Source organism: Acanthochromis polyacanthus, chromosome 6 (genome assembly GCF_021347895.1).
Source record: "Acanthochromis polyacanthus isolate Apoly-LR-REF ecotype Palm Island chromosome 6, KAUST_Apoly_ChrSc, whole genome shotgun sequence".
NCBI lineage: Eukaryota > Metazoa > Chordata > Actinopteri > Pomacentridae > Acanthochromis > Acanthochromis polyacanthus.
In genome coordinates this window covers 3,565,909-3,591,382 of record NC_067118.1, presented here as the reverse complement: position 1 = coordinate 3,591,382, position 25,474 = coordinate 3,565,909, and the positions used below count along the sequence as shown (strand labels likewise).

The 25,474-nt window shown below is 38.2% G+C and overlaps 1 protein-coding gene across 1 annotated transcript in view; it reads right to left on the bottom strand.

Annotated features, from left to right (window-relative positions):
- Positions 1–1,414: 1,414 nt before the first annotated feature.
- The window catches only part of LOC110969396 (membrane-associated guanylate kinase, WW and PDZ domain-containing protein 1-like), a 69,407-nt gene continuing 45,347 nt past the window's right edge, over positions 1,415–25,474 (bottom strand). Inside the window, 5 exon segments of the mRNA XM_051949702.1 lie at positions 1,415–9,327; positions 17,409–17,547; positions 20,837–20,983; positions 21,145–21,218; positions 21,478–21,672. Coding sequence (XP_051805662.1) covers positions 8,270–9,327; positions 17,409–17,547; positions 20,837–20,983; positions 21,145–21,218; positions 21,478–21,672 — 1,613 coding nt within the window. The 3' untranslated portion in view covers positions 1,415–8,269.

The window sequence follows — 25,474 nt, the reverse complement described above, 5'->3', positions numbered from 1 at the left end:
GAGCTGCTGGAGACCAAAGCAGAGCTAAAAGAGGAGTAAAAGTGTAACTGAATTAATCAGCTGAGCTCAAAAATAACTTGATTTTTCCAAAGATCAAAAAACACCTCAAGAGAGCGTGTGCAAAAAAAGAGGACTTTTTTTTGCAAGATACTTGAAATGTTTCATAGAAATCTGCTTTCAAACATCATGTTAATGGTACTGACTAAACCTGGGTGTCATTTCTTGGACAGGTGAGCTGAAAGGATCAATCTGAGGTTCTCCATTCCACCTTTGGATGGTTTCAGGATTCAGTGTTCAGGTAGGAAAACTCTGCAGAACATGATATGACAGACTGAGAAATAAGAATAAAAGGAAATAATATCCGACAGATCTGTTGGTGTTGGTGTGTTTGTTTCTGAATCTGTTTAATGTGAGACATTTAAACTGACTGCTACTGTGTTTTTCATTGCAGAAACATTTCCATACAATCATTTAATATTTGCACAGTTGTGATTATTATTCTGGAGGCAGTTCAGTCTGCAGGTGTTCCTATTATTTTGTCCACCCTCGCTGGTATTTATATTCATGGGATTCTCTCTCAACACAAACTAGGATTTCATATTTGGTCTGTAATTTAAATTAAAAATGCAGATTTCTGTGTATTTTGCTCATTACACTTTAATTAGTCTTTTTATTTTTCTTTGTTAAAAACAAACAAATAAAATATTTGGAGGTGGAGAAACTCTTAATTTAAGGTGTTCCTGTTATTTTGTCCACCCTCATTAACATGCATGATGGAGGGATTTTCTCAGTGCTGGTTTCCTGAGTTTGAACGATGAATTTACACCATGGGAGTAAAATAACCTGAAAATAAATCAGACTAAATGAAATAAACCTGATTTATTTGGTAAACGTTCTTTATGGAACCAGAATAACCTGAATGAAAGTCACACTAACTGGGATAACTTTGATTTATTTGGTTAAACCACTGATAATAAGCAAAACTCAGTAAAACAAACCTGAATTATTTGGTAAAATTGTCTTATTTAACTGAATTAACCTGACAATAAATCAGACTAACTTGAAATAAGCCTGATTTATTTGGTAAATTTGCCGTATGGAACCAAAATATAATGAAAATAAGTCAGACTCAGTAAAATAAGCCTGATTTATTTGATAAACTTGCTTTACAGAACCAAAACAACCTGATAATGAGTTATTTGGTAAACTTGGTTTATTTAAGTGAAATAACCTGATAATAAATCAGAATCAGTAAGATAAATCTGAATTTATTGGTAGATTTGCTTTATGGAACCAAAATAAACTTAGAATTTGTCGGACTAACTGAACTAAGCCTGACTTCATTTAACTGAATTAACCTGATTGTAAGAGCGACTGGCTGTGATCAGGAAGTGAAAAACCAGACTTGTCCAGGTGACCTTTGAACAGTAGCTTGTTTATTAAATGAGGCCAGTTAGCTAACTGTTAGCTAACAGCTAGCTAGCAGTTAGCTAACAGTTAGCTCGGGTTAAGCGAGCCGGTCCTGGTCCAGCTCGGTGTTTTCAAAGTCAGACTGGATCGAGACACGAACCGATCAATAACAGGCCGCGGTCAGCTGATCGTCAGTTCTGTGTTTACAGCTGGACATAAAAACTTTATTAAACCCACAGTTCAGCGACATCCGTCCATCGTGTCCGTCCTGCCGTCTCAGAGCAGGCGTGGTGACGAAGTCCTGCTCCTGGTCTGTCGAGACCAGAACCTGAATATTCAGACCTGTTGATAGAGTCCTCCGATCGGAGGATTGATCGCCGGCAGACAGTCTTAGAAAATGCATAGAAGATCCAAATGCCCTTAAAGACAGCAGGCTGGGGGCGGGGCTAAAGGGCAGCGCAGGGCATTGTGGGAGACGTAGTTTAGCTGCTGATGGTGTGAATGGACAGACAGTAAAATGTGATGGAAGATATTTACATCTGGATAAACCTGTCTGTGCAGCAGCAGCGCCCCCTGCTGGCTGGACACCGCGTTGTTTAAGCTAAGTATCAGAAAACCACAGAATTATTAGCAGCTTATGAGCTACAAATATATGGAATTATAAGTTTTAAAGAGCTGCTTTGTTTGTGGAAATAATAAATTTATCCTTTAACCTCCTCTCCTGCTGTTATTAAAGTATCATATAGACTTTAAAAAGATTACTAACAAAATAATGTCTGTTTAAATCTTGTAAATAATACGGCTGCTGCTAATGATTATCGTCCTTGTTGATTGTTTTCTGGATTAATCGATCAGCTGTTTGGTGTCTGAAATGTCACATAATGTTGATTTGAGCGGAAGATAAGAAATGTCTTGTTTAAATTTACATTTAAGAAGCTGCAATCACAGAATTTAGACTGTTTTATTATTTAAAAAAATACTCAAACTGAAGAATCAAATGCCCAAACAGCTGGTGATTAATTAAATAGCTGAGGTCTAATCGATAATTGTTTCAGCTCTAATAAATATACTAGTCCAGGTCGGTAACTGTGTGAGGTTTCCATGTGAAGTTCTTCAGCTGTGAGTAAATAAATGTAAAACCAGGAGGAAGCAGCTGCTGCAGAGACGGTTTGTGTCCGACATCTGACTCTTCATGAGCTAAATAATCCAAACATACGAATCTGATCCGCTAGAATTATCGATCAGATATCAGAAAAGTGGAAATGGAAGAAACACAATCAGCTGTAGAGATGACGTCTCACTCAGGGCTGCGAATAACGATTATTTCATTATGGACGGATCTGCTGGTTATTTACTCTGTCCAAAAAAGAACAGTCTATGCTGCCTGATTGTTTAACACTCGTGTCAAATTGACCCGTTTTAAAGTTTGAAAATGTGGGGGGGAAAAAAATATTTTCACAGTGAAACCTCTGATGTCACATTTTCAACATTTTGGGGAAATTTTTAAACATTTTTTGGTGAAAGAAAAGGAAATGTTAAAAATGTTTCTTTAAGAACATTCACATAAAAATCAACCAAAATTGCTGGATTTTGGTTGATTTTCATGTGAATGTTCTTAAAAAAAATATCAGAAGTTTTACTGATATATATATTATCATTTTAGATATTTTCAGGATTTTTTGGGAAGATTTTTATTCTTTTTTTGAAGATATTTACAAGGATTTTCTTGCCAAACTTGGGGGATTTTAAAAAAATAAAACTTCTAAGGAATTACTGGAATTTTCTTCCTGAAGGTTTTGCAAAATTTCAGAAATTTGAGGAATTTTTTTTGACTGAATTTTGGGATTTTTTTCAGACAAGGAAACAATATTTTTTGGTGCCCGTAAATGAGGACAACAGGAGGGTTAAAACATTTACTCATTCATTAATGGACAAATTATTTTTATACACAATTTATTTTCACGGACAAACGGAGCGCTGCTTTCGCTTCATGTTGTGCTACATTCCTGCTAGTATAGAAATCTGCATCAAACAACCTTCAGAACGTCTCAGAGAGGCAAACTGTAAAGTAAAAGTTAAATCTGTTTATTGATAGACGCTACGGTTTACAGACGGTCCCTAAACACCTCAGTAGAAGCTGCTCAGAGAAGCTTCTAGTCTCCGTCAGCAGCTCAGAGACCCAACGCCGCTGAACACTGATCTAATGTCAGATTTAGCTCCAACCACCTGATTTTTATTCACTTTACGGGATCATTTTGCGTTTTTTTGCGGTTGTTTTGCATTTTTGTGGTGATTCCGCATCCTTTTGTGGTTATTTTCCATCTTGGCCTGGTGATTTTGTGCCTTTTTATGGTGATTTTGCTTATATCTGCCGTCATTTTGTGTTTTTTTGTGGTGATTTTGCACATTTTTTTTGGTTTCATGCTGTCATGATCAGAACAGACTGGAAGCAGATCAGCTGCACATAGTTAGGTTCTGTTTTTAGGTGATCTGACATGTTGGTTGTTGAGCTGTGATACACAAACTGATGTTGGTAAAGTTTAAACAAAATGCAGAAACAACAACTTTATTGACATCGGTTAGTTTGGAGTCGACTGATTCTGGTTAATTTGCTTCTCTTTCTGATTTTTGTGTGTCTGCAGTTCTTTGGCACAGTTTTGTGACAATTTCTATCTATTTTTTAGTAAGTGTGTCTCTTTGTGGTTGTTTTGTGTATCTCTGGTCATTTTGTGTATCTTTGGGGTTATTTTGCATCTTTTTATGTTAATTTTACATCTCTTTGTGTTTGGTTCTCTCTCCGTGTGGTTGATTTGTGTCTATGTTTTGACTCCTTTGCTGTTGGTTTTAAGTGACTTGTTGTCAGTCTACATGTTGTTAACTCTGAGTAAACTTTAATTAATTAGAACCACTAGTCTCCATCAGGTCGGATCGGTTCAGAGTTGTGACATTTGTTCCTTCTGTTGTCAAAAACAATGAGATAATTCTGTGAGACTGTTGAACTTATCCCAGTAAAAGCTGCAGAATACAGGAGACTGATCGATAATGAAGCCGACCGTTAGCTGCAGCCCTGATTGAACTGTGAGACTCGGAAAGTTGAGGTGCATGATGGGAAATGGCGGCGTCTGAAGGGTCTTGACTTGGACAGAAGGTGCGGCGGCGGCGTCTCCTCGGCGACGGCTCGCAGGACGAAGGCTGAAATAAAATGAGGCACTTGTTATGATCCAGAGCTGCAGGTCGTCCCGCTCCACCACGGCTGTCGCTATAGAGACAGGTCATGTTGCCATGGTGACGCTATGGTTGTTGACAGCCGACAGGACCACAGCTGGACCTGACATCTGTGTGTGTGTGTATGGCTCTGTTTTATCATCAGGGCAACATTTGTTCTTTTTGTTTTTACAAGCAAGCAGGCAAATCAAACCATCTCCGCCTCTATTTAATCTATAATATTCATAATATTCATAATAATGTCATGGAACCTTTACACGTTCAGCTTTATAAAAATAAAAAATCATTCCAGTGATATTCACATGCTCAGATTACACAGAGAAAGAGAAACAGCGCTGGCTGGCGTCTCGCTTGCATACGATTTAAAGAGTCGGAGGGATGCAGGAGAGGATGATGATGACGATGACGATGATGAAGCCAGGAACAGAACAGACGTGACATTTAAAACCGGTAAAACATCACGTCTGTCTGCAGAACGGGAGCCTGGATCACAACTTCACTCGTTAATCTGTTGGAATCGAATAATCTGTGATCTCAGGATGATGTAGGAAAATATAAAAACACTAAAACTCAGAGGGAGTTTAGACTCAACTTCATGAAGCTGGCTCCCTGATCACCATGGTAACCAGGTACAGCATCACTAGGACCGAGAAACTGATTAATATTTAGGTTATTGGGATATATATGTTGGAATATTATGACTTGGATTACTCAGTTTGGAAAAAATGAATCTGCGCAGCTATGTAGAAATAAAAAATAAAAGATAAAGACACACATGGTATGCTGATGCTAAGCCTAATGCTAATGCTAAAGATGTTAAATCACCACAAAAAGATGCAAAATTGCCACTAAAAGATGCTGAATCACCGCAAAAAGATGCTGAGTTGCCACAAAAAGATGCTGAGTTGCCACAAAAATATGCTGAATCACCACAAAAAGATGTCACCGTGAGCTTAGCTGGACCTGCTAAAAAATAGTTCTGTTCAAATTTAAATTAAAAAGGAAAAAGTTGGACTCATTTTCGCGACAAAACACTAAGATATTAGTCCACATTATGACTAATGTTGTAGCTAATGCTAACGCTAACCCTAATGCTAATGCTAGGTTAGCTCGACCTGCAAATAAAGTGGTTCTGTTAAGTTATAAATTAGAAAGGCAAAAGTTGGACTCATTTTGTTGACAAAACACTAATATATTAGTGCATGACTAATGTTGTAGCTAATGCTAACCATAATGCTAATGCTAAGTTTGCGGGACCTGCAAAAAAAGTGGTTCTGTTCAAATTTAAATTAAAAAGGCAAAAGTTGGACTCATTTTGTCAACAGGACACTAAAATATTAGTCCATGACTAATGTTGTAACTAATGCTAAGGCTAACCCTAATGCTAATGCTAATACTTTGTTGGTGTGGTCGGCATCATTTTAACTCCTGCAAAATTACACTGGGTTACAAGTTTTTTTTTGCAAGTTGTCTAGGTTTTTTCAACTGAATTAGGACCATTTTGCACGGCTAAATCCAAATATAACACTTATTTTTCTCAATCAGGTCAGGTTTTTTTGATAATTTGATTTTGAAAAATTTGATCTTCTCACAAAATCGATTATATTTTTGTGACTTTATCAGTTGATTGTCTATGTAGTTCTCACCCGAAATAGGTTTTAAAAGAAAAAAAAATCATTTTCTAACAGGATGTATTTATTAAGTGTTACAAACTTTAATTTCTGTGAATTGAATGATAGACGTTGATAAAGATAAGCACATGTAAATTCAACAATAAGTCGTCACTGTGCAAAATTCAGGGCGTGAACTTTCGTTTCTTTGAACCCGTGGAATGCTCAGCAGCAGGATGTCTCTCTTCAGAGTCCAGCAGTAATCAGCCATCATGACTGCATCCCAGCGTCCCTGATACCTGGCCTCCATAGTTCAGAAAGTTGACCTGAGTGAGCGAAACCAAGGTGATTTTTGGATTCAGCACACCAAAATTATCCTAAATCAGCTCAAAAAACTTAAACTTAAACAATAAATTTGTTGTTGACCGGTGTTATTTCTGATGAGGCTGCATGAATGTGACCAAAATTATACTCAGGATTATTCATCATGATTACATATTGGTTTTAGAGACAGAATGTTACATAGCAATATAAATATATGTTATGTAGTATTTTTGCTACATTTTTACATTTAAATCCATGTTGTGCTCCGTGCACAAATCTGCATCACAGTAGGACCTAAAATAACCTTCATTTGAAATCAGAGCATCTCCTAGAGGTTTAATATCACTAAAAGTCCTCACTGGACAAACACCTGTCGATCAAGAGACGCTGCAATTTACAGATGTTCCCTGAATGCCTCACATGCTACAAGCTAACTAGCTGGCTGTGCTCAGTGAAGCTTCTAGTCTCCATCGGTTACTGAGAGACCAAACATTACTCGTAAAAGAGTCAAATACGGAGTCCTGATGTCAGATTTACCTGAAACCAGGTGATTTTTATGACATTAATGCAGTGATTCAGCATCTTTTGTGGCGACTTTGCTTCTATTTATGGTGATTTAGCATCTTTTTATGGTGATTTAGCTACTTTCTGTGGTGATTTAGAATCTTTTTATGGTGATTCAGCATCTTTTTACGGTGATTTAGCTTCTTTCTGTGGTGATTATAATCTTTTTTTAGTGATTCGGCATCTTTTTGTTGTGATTCAGCTTCTTTTTGTGGTGATTCTGTATCTTTATATGGTGATTTTGTGTCTTTCTGTTGTGATTCAGAATCTTTTTTATGGTGATTCAGCATCTTTTGTGGTGATTCAGCATCTTTTATGGTGATTCAGCATCTTTGTGTTGTGATTTCGCATCTTACTGTGGTGATTTTGTGTCTTTTATTGGTGATTCAGCATCTTCTTGTGGCGACTCAGCATCTTTTTGCAGTAATTCAGCATCTTTTTTGTGGTAATTCAGCATCTTTTCGTGCTGATTTTGCATATTTTTATGGCAGTTTTTAGTTGATGAAATAGAGTTAGTAAATGTTAGTATAATTATATGTGTTCCTGCCCTACACTGGTTAACGTTGTGATGTATTCCTAGTTGCCATGGTGATCTGCCTCCCTGGTTACGGGTACCAGCTTCATCAGAGCATCAGAGTTTACTTTCCACTGCAGGAACTCAGGCCCAAAGTTCACAGCATTTACATCTAGCCAAGTCTTTCTTTTCTCAATGGACCAATGAGGCGACAGAATCAGTTTGTGATGATGAAGTTTAAAAGGCAGAAGAAAGGCGGTTCTTGTTGTTCGTCCTGAATCGGGTCAGTGTTTTGTTTGGACATTTTTGTACTTCCTACTCTGATTGGTGGCAAATAAAACTCTTGCTCCTGCAGTGGAAACAGCGTGCCGACGTGGCTTCATGATGCAGGTCTCAGGGCGCAGTGAGGGATGATGGGTAACTCTAGAATGAAGCCAATCAGAGGCCTCAAAAATGCCAACCAATCACAAATCTTGTCCTGCTTGCGTCTCATCCTCCAATCACAAACAGTAATATCATCCAATAAGACACAAGAGGAGGCGGGGCTTTTCTCAGCAGGCCAATCAAAAAAGCCCTTTTAAGTATCCGATTAAAAACAAAGAATGCGGTTGCTGCTGGCCAATCAGAGAGAGAGCAGTTCCCGCCCTCTGAGCCGGCTGCCACTCAGAACCTGGGTCAGTCTCTGTGGGCTCGGCTTCAGCCACGGCCCGGGGGCGTGTCCCTGTCGCCACGCCGACTCCGTCCTCCCCCACTCCTCCCTCCACCCGCCGGTGGTGCTGCTGGCTGCTGATTGGCTGACCTCTGAGAAGCTGGCTGCTGATTCGCTGTCGGACGGCTGCTCGTCGTCGTCCATCGGCATGAGGAAGGAGAACGCCGCCTTCTGAGCTGCAGCCGAGCTCCCAGCATGCCTAGCGTGTCGGGCGGCACCGTCGTCTCTCTCCTCCCCCCTCTGGCTCTTCGTCTCGCTCCTCCTTCTCCTCCTCTCCCCCTCTCCTCCTCCTCTGTGCTCCTCCACCCCTTCCTCTGGCGCTGAGTCCCAGGATCGAGCTCCGTTCCTGGGTAAGCTCCTGCTCCTCCTGCCATGCTCCCTCTGGTTGTCCCGCTTCTTCTGCCTGACTGTTTGACTTCTTCTCCTCCTCTCCTCCTCTTCCTCCTTCCGTCTCTTTCTCTCCTCTTCCTCCTCTTTCCTCCTCCTCCATTCTTCCTCCTCTTTTCTCCTCCTCCTCTCCTCCTCTTCCTCCTTCCTCCGTCTTCTCTCCTCCTCTTCCTCCCTCCTCTTTCTTCTCTCCTCCTCTTCCTCCCTCCTCCTCTCCTCCTCTTCCTCCTCCTTCTCTTCTCTCTCCTCCTCTTCCTCCCTCTTCCTCCTTCTCTCCTCCTCTTCCTCCCTCCTCCTCCTTCTCTCCTCCTCTTCCTCCCTCCTCCTCCTTCTCTCCTCCTCCTCTCGTGCTTTCTCCTCCACTAGGTCCAGGTCCAGGTCAGGAGGTCCGAACCCTCCTTCTCCTCCTCCTGATCCTGTTTTCTGTTTGGTTTCTCCCTCTCTCCTCTTCCTCCTCGTCCTCCTCTCTCCTCCTCCTCCTCCTGGTTGCCGACTGAGGGAGGCGGTTGTCATGGTTACCGTATCCACATCCTGCTCCTCGGTGTGTGAGGAGGAGGAGGGGGAGAGGGCTCCTTCCTCAGGGCCTGACGGACAAACAGACAATGATTATTGATCATTTAATTATTGATTAATCACCTGATTCTTCCTTTATTAATGAGAAGACAGAAAATGGTGAAAAAAGTTTAGAACACGATGAATATTCAACGATGAAAGTGATGACTGAGGGAAGATGGGGAGCAACGTTTTGGGCTTTGACTGACAGACGTCTCAGCCAATCAGATTCAGCCGCTCTCAGCTGTGACGTCACAATAAACAGACATTAGTTCAAACACCGTCGACCTGGAGGGAAGAAAACGAGTCAAAAATATGGAAAATGATGATAAACCAACGGATCATTTTCACAATAGATTATTTCATTAATTAGTCATTTATTTAATTTGATCTCTGCAAAGATTTGACAGTTTTAAAAGATTTAAAAGCCAAATACTGTGTCTTATTAGCAACACCTGAGCTTCAATCCTTGGACAATAATTCATAATATTCAAAACAATAATAATAATAGCAACAAAAAACGGTGACTGAAAATGACTGACAGCAACACGAAGCAGCGACAGAAAAGTTAGCCCTAAAAATGACAAAAGGAGCGACCGACAACAGTAAGCAATGCTTCACAACGACTGAAATGAGCGACAGAAAACAAACAAATGGACTGAAAACAACAAAAACAGTGACTTAAAACGAGAGGAAACTGCAGCTGAAAACAGCAAAAATGACGTAAACAAGGAGCCGAAAATGACAAAACATAAACTGGAGTGGCATAAAAACGGGACAAAAATGACACAAAACACGTCTGAAAATGACAGAAAAGGGCAACAATAAAACAGGCACAGAAAACAACAGAAAATGTTACTGCAAATAACAAAAACAGTGACTTAAAATGAGAGGAAACAGCTGCTGAAAACAAGAAATATGACAGGAAGGACGGGCTGAAAATGACAAAACAAGCTGTAATGGCGTAGAATCAAGGACTAAAACGACAAAAAACACGTCTGAAAATGACATAAAACGATGACAATAAAACAACAGAAAAGAGGGACTGAAAACTCGGTATTAAAGATTACTCACTACGGATTGAAAACAACAGAAAACAAGTGAAACTGCCAACTGAAAATTGCAGAAATTTACAGCAACAGTCATTGGAAGCAACAGGAAATGGCGACCAAAAATAACAATAAACAGCCATAAGAAACAACAGAAAACACTGACAGAAAATCTGGATTATAAACACCAGAAAACAGTGACCGAAAACAGCGAAACAGGAGCACGAATGTAAACGGCTATCGATAGATGACAGAAAATAGAAAACAGAAAATGACTGAAAATAAGAACTGAAAACATCTGAAATCATGGAGCAGGAGCAGAAAACAGTAAAAAGACCGAGAACGACTGAAAACAGGAAGTTAACGAGAGGGAGAAACGTCACGGCTTCCATTCCTCTGACTCTGAACAAACTTCAGGTGTGCAGAGAACACAGCTGCTGCTGCGTTTAATCTGCTTTTCGTCCAATCAGAAACATTCTTTACAGCTGATTAATTATCAGAGTGAACATTTAAAGGTTCCTGCTCCATGATGAGCTCCATAACAACTGTCAGGAACACGTTACTGCCAGATTTAGTTCATTAACACGCACACACTCACCACATTATCATTAATAATTCACACTTTTTGTTGTTGTTATTTGGTATTAACATGTTTTATATTATCAGTGTATCACTACATACTTTATTACATGTAACATGTTAATAACATGCATGAGAAATGTTCCAAATCAACAGTCAGAAATTTTAGCACATTAATAAAACATAAACATGACCACTGTTAGCATGCTAACATGTAGTTAGCATGTTAACTTATCACCTTATCATGGGACATGTATGTGACATGTAACACGTTACTGAAGCAACATATTACAAGGAGGTGTTTTTGAAATGTTATTTTCCACATATTAACATAAATAAAATGTAATATTGTATTTTAATGTGTTGCATAAAACAGCAAATTGTGTTTTTTGTTTATTAGCAACAAATAATTAGTAGTACGAATTATTATTAATTACTAAGAATTTATAACTAATTTGTCACAAATTATTAATAATTGATAATAATTACTATTAGTAATCATTATTAATTTGTAACCAATTATAATTTGGAATAATTTGTCACTACTTCTTAGTAATTAATAATGATTAGTATTAGTAATTAGTGATATTATTTGATAATAATTACTAATTGTTATTCATTGCCAATAATGTGTATTATTTAGTAATTAATAATATTAGTATTTCTATTATTAATTGATCATAATAATGTTCCAAATGATAATTTGTAACATTTTTTATTAAATTATTAGTAATTAATAATAATTAGTAATAGTGATTATTTTTAATTTCTGATAGTTTGTAACTAATTATTAGCAATTAAACGAAATCACTAATACCAACTATTATTAATTGCTAAAAATATTGCAAATTACAATTTGTAACAAGTCGTACTAAATTATTAGTAATAAAAATTAACAATAATCATTATTGATTATTTATTCTTTTTAATTTCAATAATAATCAACAATAATATTATTAATTGCTCGTAATTTGCTATAAATTCTAATTTATAATAATTTGTATTAAATTATTATAAATTAATAACAATTAGTAATACTAATTATTAATTGCTAATATTTTTTAACAAATTATAATTTATAATAATTTGAAAAAACCAATTAACTAAAATTAATTGTTAATAATTAACAAATTATAATTAACTAATTATTCTTAACACTATTAGTAATCACTTAGAATTAATGGCACAAAAAGTTAGTTAAAGTAATTCCAAAGAGGATAATTTTACACTTATTGTGCGTTTTGTATTTTTTTTATTGTACCTTTTTTATTTTTTTCTTACTGTTTATTTTTACTTGCTGCATATTTTTGCTTATTATCCGTATTGATGGTGGTATTCTATTTTGTTCTAATTATTAGTGGTCATAATTACTTTAAAAATGTATAACATTTAGTAATTAATAACCAATTATTATAATAATAACTAATAATTAATAATTAGTAACAAAAGTAGAAACTGTAATTATGAGGAATTATTAACAGATATTATTACTGAAAATAACCAGTTTTTTGTATGAATAATTAACAATAATTGACAATCAAAATTTTGGTAATAATTTGTATGAAGTAATTTATTAGTAATTATTTGCACCATTGTTTTTATTAATAATAATATCAGTAATTAGAGATAATTAATAAATTATAATACTATTAATTAGCAGCAATTATGAGTAATGTAAATAGTAATACTCATTATTGGTACTAGTTTCCTACAAATTATTTTTATTTTTCTTATTTATATGAAATATACCATCGTTTTATTTAAAAAAACAAAAAACAAAACAAAACACGTAGCGCCGTGCTAGCATGCTAACATGCTAACATGAGCGGATGACTGATGCTGGTGGTAAAACTCACAACGACATGAAGACGACGTGAAAACGAAGATGAAGCGACGACAGTGAGGGTGCTGAGAGGAAACAGAATTACCAACCGCGAGTTCTCGGTTCGTCCGATGACGTAGAAGCAGGGCTCCCCCTGTTTAGAGTTGGTCATACAGAGAGACAGGCTGGACAGCTCCACTGAGGAGGACGAGGAGGACGAAGGACAGGAAGAAGACAGCAGGTCAGACCGAGACAGAGCAGGAAGAGCTCAGAGGGAAGCTCAAAGAAAGTCACATGGAAATCAACAACTCATGCTGCAAATTAGCCTAGCTAAAAGGTTGTCTATCAAATAACTCTGCAGCAATTGGGTAGGTATACAACCAATCAGCGCAACGAATAGGCTGACGGAGTACCTAGAGCGCCGGATTGTGGCTAAGTCCCATTAGCTTCCCAACCAGCGGAGCCAACTGGTATATTAAGGATTTGCCATATCCCGTCGGCATAAGTCCAAATACGTCTTTCTTCTCAATGAAACACTTCAGTGCCGTCCTTTGTTTATCTTTCAAGTTGAATTTTAGCTTCAAATCTTTAAGGGCTGTGGCCAAAGCCGAGTCCAAAGATAACTGTTTATTGTGTGCCGGTTGTTTCTGTCAGAATCGTCGCGCCTCTGTCGTCACTTAGTTACGCCCGCCTTCTGACTCTACACTTCATGGTGATTGGTCCGGCCAGTTTTAGGAGCATCCAGCCTCGAGCCTTATGGAGGGTAACTAGACCCACCCTGGCAGAGAATTAAATTCGCTGCCGTGGGTTGTCTAGCGCGGCTAGGCTAGCTGCAAATAGGCGTTAGAGTGGCTTTTATCCTCCAGCTGTGAGATAGACAGACTGCAGGGGGCGCTGTTCTCTCAGCTAAACTCAATCAAACAGGAATTAATTCTCTAAAACATTAAAGACGGAAATTCATTCCTGAAGAATAGAAATACTGTGAACGTAAAAAGAAAATGTTAAAGCTCTTTGATTTAATCTGCTTGTTGTCTGCTAAAGTTGTTCTTATAGACTTTTAGCTTTTAATGCTAAAAAAAGTAACAAATCTGATTGAAAACAGAAAACGGGGACTAAAAATGACAGCACAAAGGGGCTGAAAACAACAGAAACACCACCTTCACCCTCGTGTCGCTTTAGTTTAAAAATGTGGGGAAAAAATATACATTTTCACAGTGAAACGTCTGATGTCCAAATTTAAACATTTTTGGAAATCTTTGAACATTTTTTGGTAGAAAAACGAAATGTTAAAAATGTTTCTTAAGAACATTCACATATTGATTTTTATGTGAATGTTCTTAATGCAAATAGAAGTTTTACTGAAATCCCTTTAAGTATTTTTGGGATTTTTTGGAAGATGTTTACTCATTTTTTAAAAATATTTACAAGAGTTTATTTGACAAATTTGGGGGATTTAAAAAAAAATAAAACTCTTAAGGAAACATTGGAATTTTCTTCCTGAAGGTTTTTGCAAATTTTCAGAAATTTGGGGAGGTTTTTTGCTGACTTTTTTGAATATTTTTTGGTGCCCGTAAATGAGGACAACAGGAGGGTTAAAACGACAGAGAAGGGTAACTGAAAAGATCTGAAAATGAACCCAAAATTACAGAAAACAACAAGGACCTGTGACTGCAAATGACAAAAAACTGTGTCAAAAAACAGCAACTGAAGACGACAAATCAATGGATAAAACTACAGAAAACTGTGAGTGAAAATTAGAAAAAAACAGCAACTGAAAACAGCAATAAAACGACGGAAACAACCGTAAAAACGTCACAAAACTGTGACTGAAAATGACAGAAAACAACAGGAACCTGTGGCCAGAAATGCCAGAAAACAGCAACTGAAAACATCAAATCAACGGTTGAAACAACAGAAAACAGCGACCGAAAACATCAAATCAACGGCTGAAACAACAGAAAACAGCGACCGAAAACATCAAATCAACGGCTGAAACAACAGAAAACAGCGACCGAAAACATCAAATCAACGGCTGAAACAACAGAAAACAGCGACCGAAAACATCAAATCAACGGCTGAAACAACAGAAAACAGCGACCGAAAACATCAAATCAACGGCTGAAACAACAGAAAACAGCGACCGAAAACATCAAATCAACGGTTGAAACAACAGAAAACAGCGACCGAAAACATCAAATAAACGGCTGAAACAACAGAAAACAGCGACCGAAAACATCAAATCAACGGTTGAAACAACAGAAAACAGCGACCGAAAACATCAAATCAACGGTTGAAACAACAGAAAACAGCGACCGAAAACATCAAATCAACGGTTGAAACAACAGAAAACAGCGACCGAAAACATCAAATCAACGGTTGAAACAACAGAAAACAGCGACCGAAAACATCAAATCAACGGCTGAAACAACAGAAAACAGCGACCGAAAACATCAAATCAACGGCTGAAACAACAGAAAACAGCGACCGAAAACATCAAATCAACGGCTGAAACAACAGAAAACAGCGACCGAAAACATCAAATCAACGGCTGAAACAACAGAAAACAGCGACCGAAAACATCAAATAAACGGCTGAAACAACAGAAAACAGCGACCGAAAACATCAAATCAACGGCTGAAACAACAGAAAACAGCGACCGAAAACATCAAATCAACGGCTGAAACAACAGAAAACAGCGACCGAAAACATCAAATCAACGGTTGAAACAACAGAAAACAGCGACCGAAAACATCAAATCAACGGTTGAAACAACAGATAACAGCAACTGAAAACATCAAATCAACGGTTGAAACAACAGAAAACAGCGACTGAAAATGAGAAAAATCAGCAACTGAAAAGAGAGGAGAAAACACAAAGGGGCGACAAAACGACAGAAACCAGAAACAACAGAAGCACGTCAGAAAACAGCGACTAAAAATGGCCGATAGCCGCAACCCAAAGCTGAACTTAATTTACTGTTTTTTTTTCTATAAAGGAAGAAAGAAGTCAAACATACGAGCAGGAAATATCCTGTAATTTACCGCCAACAGCTGCTGAGTTTTAGGAAATCATGAGTAAAGTTTTGCAGAAAATTAAACTTAAAAATACAAACTTATAGATACATCTGAGCTTCATGAAGATCTAGCAATAAAACGCAGCGAATAATGTTTGTTTTTGTTGGACACTGCTTTAAAATGTCTACAATTAACATTTTAATCGTGTCATGTTTAGATAAGTTAATAATTAACATCTGATTGATTAATTGCTGTTAATAATTCAACCGATCAAAAATCTGTTGACCGATACGGCAGAAAAAGAAGAAGAAGGTCGTGATGCCAGTAGATGTAGATCAGCTGTAGTTCTGGGTTGTTCCACCAGGTGGAGCCTCTTCCTGTTTTATTGAGTCATTTAGGACAATTTTTAAGTAATTATGCACAACTTGTAAGTCATTTTAGACTGATTCTGAGCAGTCTTGGAGAATTTTTCAGTCATATTGGTCTCAATTTGAGTCATTTTGGACAGCTACTGGAAACTTTTCAGTTTTTCAAGTTTTTCAGATTTTATGTAAACTCGACAGATTTGGGGTATTTTTGACAATATTTTCTTTATTTGTAGTATCTGGTTGTTCCACCAGGTTGAGCCTCTTCCTGTTTAATCCTGTACAGACCAGAGGAGGCATCACTCAGACTACAGTTCATGTTGAAGCAGAGAGCATTGTGGGAACTTAGCAGCAACAGTCACCATGAGAAAGACTTCTGAGGAGGTTGATGACCTCCAAACAGAACTTTCCTGACTAAGATGGTGCTTTTAAAGCCCTTTGACACGTAACGGAGTGGGTTTTGTAGTTTACCCAATTCATGTTGTCGATGAATTGATTATTGGTTGGTGATTCTGCCTGTTGCTGGTCGGGTTGTTTCAGGTGTTTGGACCTCAGTGTTTAAAATGTCGGTTTTTCTAATGTGTCGGAGACATTTTATCTTTCACGTCCTGAGTTTACCTTTTTGTTTCTGGGAGCTGAGGATAAACTATTAACATTTCTCCCAAAATACTCACCTGAGACCCAGGTGAACCAGGTCACACAGGTCTGAAGCCGTAACTCTCCTGTACGTCAGGTGTTACTGTGACCAAACAGTCCTGTAGCTCTGCTCCCCAACCACAGAAAGAATAAAAATGTTTTATTTTTTATCTTGCTTCTGGTGGAGTCTGCAGGGTGTTTTATTTTGAAAAATGACTACATTGTCTTCCTGTCAGAGGTTATGTGACGATCGGCGTTGGTTTGTCCGTCTGTTAGCAACATTACTCTAAAACGGAAAAATGGATTTGGATGAAATTTCCAGGGACGGTCAGAAATAACACCAGGTGATTTTAGCAGTGATGCAGCTTCTAGTCTGGATCCATGGATTGGTTAAAGATTTCTGTATCACTGTGAGATAGCAGCACAGCGTCACTGTAACAGGTTTAAATCTCTCGGTAGTCGGTCATTTTAATGCTTTACAACTGGGTCATTTTTGTCTTTAAGGTGATGAGTGTGTTCATTTTGGTGTATTATGGGAGCTGAGGTTAGAATGTCAGAATTCCCCCCTAACAGGACACACCCTTATCAGACCTGTGCGTCAGGTGTTCCAGTGACCAAACGTCCTGTGACCGTTAGCCTAACTCTCACCGTAGTCGGGTACGTATCCGTTGCCCTTCTTGAGGACCAGGTGGATCCGGTGGCCTCCCCTCCTGATCTGCTCCACGGCCTGACTGTGGGTCATTCCTGCTGTACTGTCTCCGTTTATCTCCACCAGCTGGTCGGACACCTGGACAGGTGGACAGGTAGCAGCCCCGTTAGCATTAATCCGGTCTAAACCTCCATCTGAAGGATTTTAAAAAGTGCACTGAAATTATCCACAGCTGATCCTTCATGGAGTCAACAAGATCCTGAACTCAGCCTGAAAACAAATGAAAGTAAAAACTAATTCTGATCCAGAAAAAATACTTTAACCCTTTAAGCTGCAGTCAATTCCAGCCGTTTTCAGTACAAAAAAATCGCTAATATTCTATTTTTAAATAAAAAAATTACGAAAAATACGGGAATATTGGACGGGCATCACGAGGTGCATTTCCTTGAAAATGACCGATTCGGGGATTTTATACGACTTCAGGACATGTTTTGGACAAAATAGTGTACTGGCTTGTGTCGTCTGGATGTAAAAGGTTGGATTATGGCCGTTTTTTGTGGAATCTTTTTTTTGTGTGTAGTAATGAACCCGGAAATGTGAGTCGCGCTGTGTGCGTTGAAGCCGTGTATAGAGAACGGATGGATTCGTTTTTGTCGGACAAATGTGTTTTTCTCACCCGCTGTGGTAATCGCATCTGAAAGTGGTTTATACCGGCGGATTCATGAGAATCTAAGCTTTCCATCGGCGTATAATGTTTGTATAATCGTGTTTGCAGCCGTTGGACATTCTTGAAATTCCTATGCAAATTAGTAAGTGTACCACCGGCGGTACACCTACGACGCACTGAAGCGTAAAGGGTTAAAAACATCGGAATACTGTAACGTTCAAAATCTGTAAAAACATCTAATATTTGTAAAATACATTAAATTCTTGTTCACTTAAATACATCGTCTTTATCTTGTTTTTGATGGGGTTTTTTTAGTAATATTGGATGATTTTCAATCAGTTTGGACAGATTTCTAGTCACGTTGGACAATTTCATCAGTTTTTCATTTTCAGGATCCAATATTAATTAATTATTGTAATTTTTTCATAATTTGGAGTGATTTTGGACAAATTTTGACTCAGTTTGGACAATCATTGTCTTGTTTTTGACAACTTATTAGTAATATTGGATGATTTTCAGTCTGTTTAGACACGTTTCCAGTCAAGCACCAGGTGAGATGATTTTTAAAATGTCAAAATAGAGATTTTTTTTAAATTTGTGAAGAAGTATGAATTACTCTAAATTCAACTAAAATCTGTTAGAACTTTTTTATTTTTTGGGAGCCAACAGAAAGTTGACAAATCATTGTTTCCTGAGTTCTGCCTAAAGTGCAGTTTGTGTTGTAGCGCCCCCTCCAGGACAAACAGCTCCTCTGAGGACAATGTTTGTCCTGAGGCTGTAGTGAGCGGTGCAGCCTCTGGGGGGCGCTGCTGAGAGTTTTTTTCTGAGAGGGAGAGCGACGCAGCTGCCATGTTGAATGTTTGATGCTCAGAGTCTCAGAGCTGCTGAATATTTCAGACACTTTAATATGAGAAAGAACAACTGCAGAAGCTTTAAGGACGAGTTCACGGCGTATGTTTGATCCAGAAAACACCAACCTCCAGGTCTGAACTACGTTTATAAAACACCAACCTCCAGGTCTGAACTACGTTTATAAAACACCAACCTCCAGGTCTGAACTACGTTTATAAAACACCAACCTCCGGGTCTGAACTACGTTTATAAAACCTCGTGTCGTCCTGTGGGTCAAATTGACCTGCTTTAAAATGTGGGGAGAAAAAAAATCCACAGTGAAACTTCTGATGTCCACATTTTAAACATTTTTGGGAAATATTTGAACATTTTTTGGTGGAAAAGAAGAAATGTTAAAAATGTTTCTGTAAGAACATTCACATAAAAATCGACCAAAATCCAGCGAATTTCACTGGATTTTGGTTGATTTTTATGTGAATGTTCTTACAGAAATTATGCAAAGTGTTACTGATATATATGTAATCATTTCAGATATTTTTAGGATTTTTTGGAAGATTTTTTTGAAAATATTTACAAGAATTTTCTTCCTAATTTTTTTTCAAACAAAACTTTTCAGGGAAACTTTGAGGGAATTATTGGAATTTTCTTCCTGAAGGTTTTGCAAATTTTCAGAAATTCTGGGGATTTTTTGCTGAATTTTGTGACTTTTTTTCAGACAAGGAAACAATATTTTTTGATGCCTGTAAATGAGGACAACAGGAGGGTTAAACACCAACCTGTCATTCTGTCTCTCAGCCAGCAGGGGGCGACTCCTCCGGTTAAACACATTTAAAAAATAAGCCGACTTCTCACTTGATTTGTTCCCTCAGTGAACATTTTTCTGAGGAGTTTTTGGCCTCAGTCTCTAGTTTAAAGCAACGTTAATGTTTTTTTTAGTAAAATATGGGTCCAACATGAGGCCCGTGGTCCAAAAGTGGTCCTCCAGAGGGTCCAATCCGGTCCTCAAAGTGTAAAAATTACAGAGAAGACATTAACTGCACGTTGTAATTAATAAAACTATAAATTTAAAATCCATTCTAGACCATGACGAGTTGTTTGGATCATAAAGTAAAATACTAGATTGTTCTTTTGTCATTTTGTGTTTTGCATTTTATTACTTTTTGTCAAATTTTTTGTCTCTTTGTTTTGTTTCATGTTGTTTGCCTAATTCTTTTTAATCATTTTGTTTTTCGTTATTGTCGTTTTGTGTCTCATTTTTGTAATATTTTGTCTTGTTTTTGTTGTTTTTTTTGTCCTTTTTGTTTGATTGTTGTCATTTGTCTCGTTTTTGTCATTTTTTGTTTCTTTATTGTGTAATTTGTCTATTTTTTGAAATTGTATTCCTTTTTTTGTAATTTTTTGTCTTTTTGTTTTCTTTCGTGTCCTTTTGTGTCTCATTTTTGTCTCACTTGTGTTTTCTGTGTTATTTTTGTCATGTTACATTTAGTTTTATTTGTTGTTTTCGGTCTCATTTTTTCCATTTTGTTTTTTGCTTTTGTCATTTTCGGTCTCATTTGTGTAATTTCTTTGGCTCATTGTTTTGTTTCACGTCATTTTTTGCTATTTTGTTTCTCGTTTCGGTAATATTTTGTCTTGTTTTTGTTGTTTTTGTCTGACTTTTGTCGTTTGTCACGTTTCAGTCATTTTGTGTCTTATTTTTGTCATTTTGTTTGTCGCTTTTGTCGCTTTGTGTCTCATTTTTGTAATATTTTGTCTTTTTTAAACGAAATATCTATCATTCAGTAACAATCGGTATTATTGTTCAGATCTACATCAGTACATGTAGAATACTCCTCAGTCAGATGACTGGTCAGTATCAGCGGTGTGTACTTCTTGCTGTGAGTGTGTACTTGTACTCAGTCTGTGTACCTGTATCTTGTTGCTGCGCTGAGCCGGACCCCCATCCATCAGACCCAGTACATACAGACCCATGTTGTACTCGCTGCCCCCCCTCAGAGAGAACCCAAATCCGGTCGGACCGCGTTCCAGATCCACGCTGTAGAACCTGGACTCATCCTGAAGTACACAGAATACTACATAAATGAAGTACTAGTACACAGATCAAGCAGCTAGTTGATAGTACTGGTACCTCAGTTACTGGTAGTACTTGTACTGCAGTAACTGTTAGTGGTACAGAGGTATAATTACTACAAAGATGGAGTAAATGCAGTACTGACCTTTGGCCTTCTGGATCCTTTGATTATTCTGCCGTCGATGTCGAGATCAGCTCCTTCTGACAGAGAGGAGGAGTCTGAGGAGGAGGAGGAAGAGGAGGAGGAGGAGGAGGAGAGGAAGAGAAGGAGATGAAGAGGAGGAGGAAGAAGAGGAGAGGAAGAGGAGGAGGAGGAGATGCAACAATTAAATCAGAGTCTTTGTTGTCTCTGCGGGAGACTCAATCTGACATCAGTCTATAACTATGAGCATTAGTGTGTACATTAGTATGTAAATATGTACATACGGTGTCTTGGCATGTTTTCTGTACATGTATATAAATACATGTTTGTACATACGGTTTCTTGGCGTGATGCTCAGCCTCAGCGTGTTCCCTGCCCTCCTCAGGATCTGGGCCAGGTCTCGGTGCTGCAGACCTCCAACAGGTCGTCCCTCCACCGCCTCCAGCTGGTCTCCAGGCTGGATCTGTCCACTGCGAGCCGCCGGGCTGCCGCGACGCACCGTCACGAAGCGATGGGACATCAGGGAGGGGGCTGCAGGGAGAGGAGGTCACATGGTCAGCACACCTGTAGCCAGGTAGGCCTCATCCTCACAGGAAACAGATCATCACAGCGCCCTCTGCTGATCAAATGCTGCATTACAGGGCTGACAGCAGAGCAGGATAAAGACAAACATCTGGGGGACGTTGATCAGCTACATAAGATGTATACCAGTGTCAAAAAGCAAAAATGGCTCCAAAAACCCAAAACTAAGAGGCAAACAAGCCCAAGTGTAAACAAAGTGTTATAAAAGGACATAATGAGGCATCTACCAAGCAAAAACAAACCAAAAAACACACACACAAATTACCACAAACAAACACAAAATCACACAAAGTACCCACAAAGAGACACAAAAAGACAACAAAGACACGTGAAACAACCACAAAGACACGCAAAACAACCACAAAAAGACACAAAATGACAACAAAAAGACACAAAACGACAACAAAGACGCACGAAACGACCACAAAGACACATGAAACAACCACAAAGAGACACAAAACGACAACAAAGACACACAAAACGACCACAAAGACACATGAAACGACCACAAAGAGACACAAAACGACAACAAAGACACACGAAACGACCACAAAGAGACACAAAACAACCACAAAGAGACACAAAACAACCATAAAAAAGACACAAAATGACAACAACACACAAAACAACCACAAACACACAAAATGGGCTACAAAGAGACACAAAAATACAACAAACAGACACAAAACGACCACAAAGAGACACAAACCACCACAAAGAGACATGAAACGACCAAAATAAGACACAACCCAGTACACACATAAAATGGCAAATAAACAAGACATCGACAGAAGCAAGACATAAAACAACACAAAGTAAACACAAAATGACAAAAATGAGACAGAAGGCCATAAAACAAAACAACAAAAACAAGACAAAATGACCCAGAAGACACACAAGATGGCAAAAACCAGACCAAAAACACAGACAAAATGGCAAAAACAAAACAAAATGACACAAATGTGACCCAAGACAACAAGAGGAGATGATGAGAGAGACTGAAAAGAAAAAACAAAGCTACTGGATGAATAAATAAATACAGCTCAGCACAGAAACAGTGAACAGAGGAGCAGGTTGTTGGAGATCCATCCAGCATGGAGAAACATCTTTCTACTGATGATGAACAGAGCAGAGAGGAAACGTCTGGAGAGGAAACATGGAGACAGAAAAACATCTACAGGATGAGGAGATCATAGGAGCTCCTTCCATCACCAGGACCTGGATGACTGAGAACCTCCACAGAAGTCTGAGGAGACAACATTAGCTCAGAGTTTAACATCTGAGGAAACTTGTTGATTTCAGGTTTTCAGCTTTTTTTTTTCTGGTTTCCATCATTCTAACCGACAGAAGACATCTCTGAGTTCTCTCTCCTCCTTCATGTTGGTCTGGTTCCACTTTAAAAATGAACCACAGTGAGAAGAAAAACAGCCAGAACCTGCTGCTTGGAGTTCAGGAGGTTAAGATGAGAATGAATGCCGAGTAGATTCTGACCTCCAGTTTTCAGTCTGACATTTTGTGGGAGTTTGTTCTTACAACACCGACGCACATTTAATCATGTTTCCTCCACTTCATCCTCTGGAGACAAGCCATAACTCAACTTCAACCACGACTCTGAGGTCAGATTTAATGATTTACCTGCTTTCTGTCCTCAGTGTAATTATGTAACCAGATAGAAACCCACTGTAAAGTGAGCAGCAGACAGAATGTCCTCACAGAGACAGACATACACCTGCACACACATGTGATCCAGACCGGAGTGGAAACCTCGGCCAGGGAGGAGGAGGAGGAGGAGGAGGAGAAATTCCCAGAAAGATTTTCTGGCTCAGAGAAGCTAATCGCTGAAAGGCTGAGAACAAAGAAACTGGAAACAAGACGACTGGAAAACAACAAGTTTTAGCTCCGACGGACTGTGGAGGTCACATGACCAGCAGACGGACTCACACCGACCCTGGAACCACGAACAGACCACGACCTCCAACTGTTCATGAAGTCAAACAGCAGCAGGACTGATAAAACATGAAGGACGGAGGTCACGGCGATACAGTGACAAGTCAGAAATACTGTTAAAGGCTGACTGATTTTAGCTCTCTTTTTATGAGACGCAAAACATTCCAAAGAGAAAAGAAATAAGAACAAAGAGACAAGAAATGACAACAAGTGACACAAAAGGCTGTAAAGAACCAAAAATTACAACTAAGAGGTGCAAAACAATCATAAAGAGACAACAAATTACCATAAAATGAGGCATAAGGACGAAAAAGAGACAGAAGATGTTCACAAGAGAGACAAAAAACAACCAGAAAGAGACACAAAAGGCCACAAACAGTCAAAAATTACAACGGAGACAAAAAAGAATAAATCGAGCCAAAAATATCCACCACAGAAAACCTTCTAATAGATCAGAAATTGCAAAAAAATGACAAAAAATGATCACAAGCAAACTAAAATGACTACAGGGGACATGCAAATTGTCAGAAAAAGGTGAAAAATAACCACAAAGAGACACAAAAGACAAGAGACAAAAAACAACTATGAAGAGAGTTCATAGGTCTCCAAGAGACAAAAATGACCACTAAGTGATATGAAGTGATATAAAAAGATAATATATGACCATAAAGGCACAAAAATGTCCAAAAAGAGACTCCAGAAGCCCATAAATAGATCAGAAATGGCAAAATGTAGACATAAAACGATCACAAGGAAACTAAATATACCATAAAGATGTGAAAAAGTTCACAGAAAGATGAAAAATAACCTCTAAGATAACTGCAAAAATGCAAAAAGAGAAAGAAAAGGCCACAGAAAGATGAAAAATAACCTCTAAAATAACTGCAAAAATGCAAAAAGACAAAGAAAAGGCTACAAAAAGCCAAAAATGATAACTAAGAGATGCAAAAACCACTATAAACACACAAAAACAAACATTAAAATGAGATATAAGGACAAAAAGAGCCAAAAAAATGAACATAGAGACATAAAAGCAACCACAGAGACACATAAAACAACCAAAAAGAGACACAAAAGGCCACAAACAGTGAAATATTACAACAAAGGGATCCAAAACCACTATAAACAGACAGAAAACTAAGAAAAATAATAAAAAACAAACAAGAAGAGACACAAGGAGCCACAAAACACAAAAAATGGTCACAAATGGTTACAAAAAGATTCGAAACGACAACAAATTCACAAAAAATGCCCCAAAAGACACAAAAAGACACAGAAAGCCCATAAAAACATCAGTAGTTGCAAAAAATAGACATAAAATGATCACAAAGAAACTTAATTTACTGCAAAGAGATGCAAAGGTCACATGGAGATTAAAAATAACCAAAAAAAAGACACAACAACCAGACAACAAAAACACATTGAGATGAAAAAATACCACAAATATATTGTGTATTTGTAGCTGAACTGCAGCTGCACTTCAATATTAGTTGAGATGAATTAGAATAAACCAAACAAATAATAATAAAAAATTGAACTCTGAAAACAGGCATCCCACAGGGCTCCATACTGGGTCCTCAGCTGCTCTTTTTATGTCAATATTACACTTCAGATGATAAGAATGTGAGTGTGATTGTGTGTCTGTATATGTAGCCCTGTGACAGACTGGCGACCTGTCCAGGGTGTCCCCTGCCTTCACCCGAGTCAGCTGGGATAGACTCCAGCACCCCCCATGACCCTAGTGAGGATAAAGCGGTGTACAGAGAATGGATGGACTTCAGATGATAAAAACGAGCTGGACTTT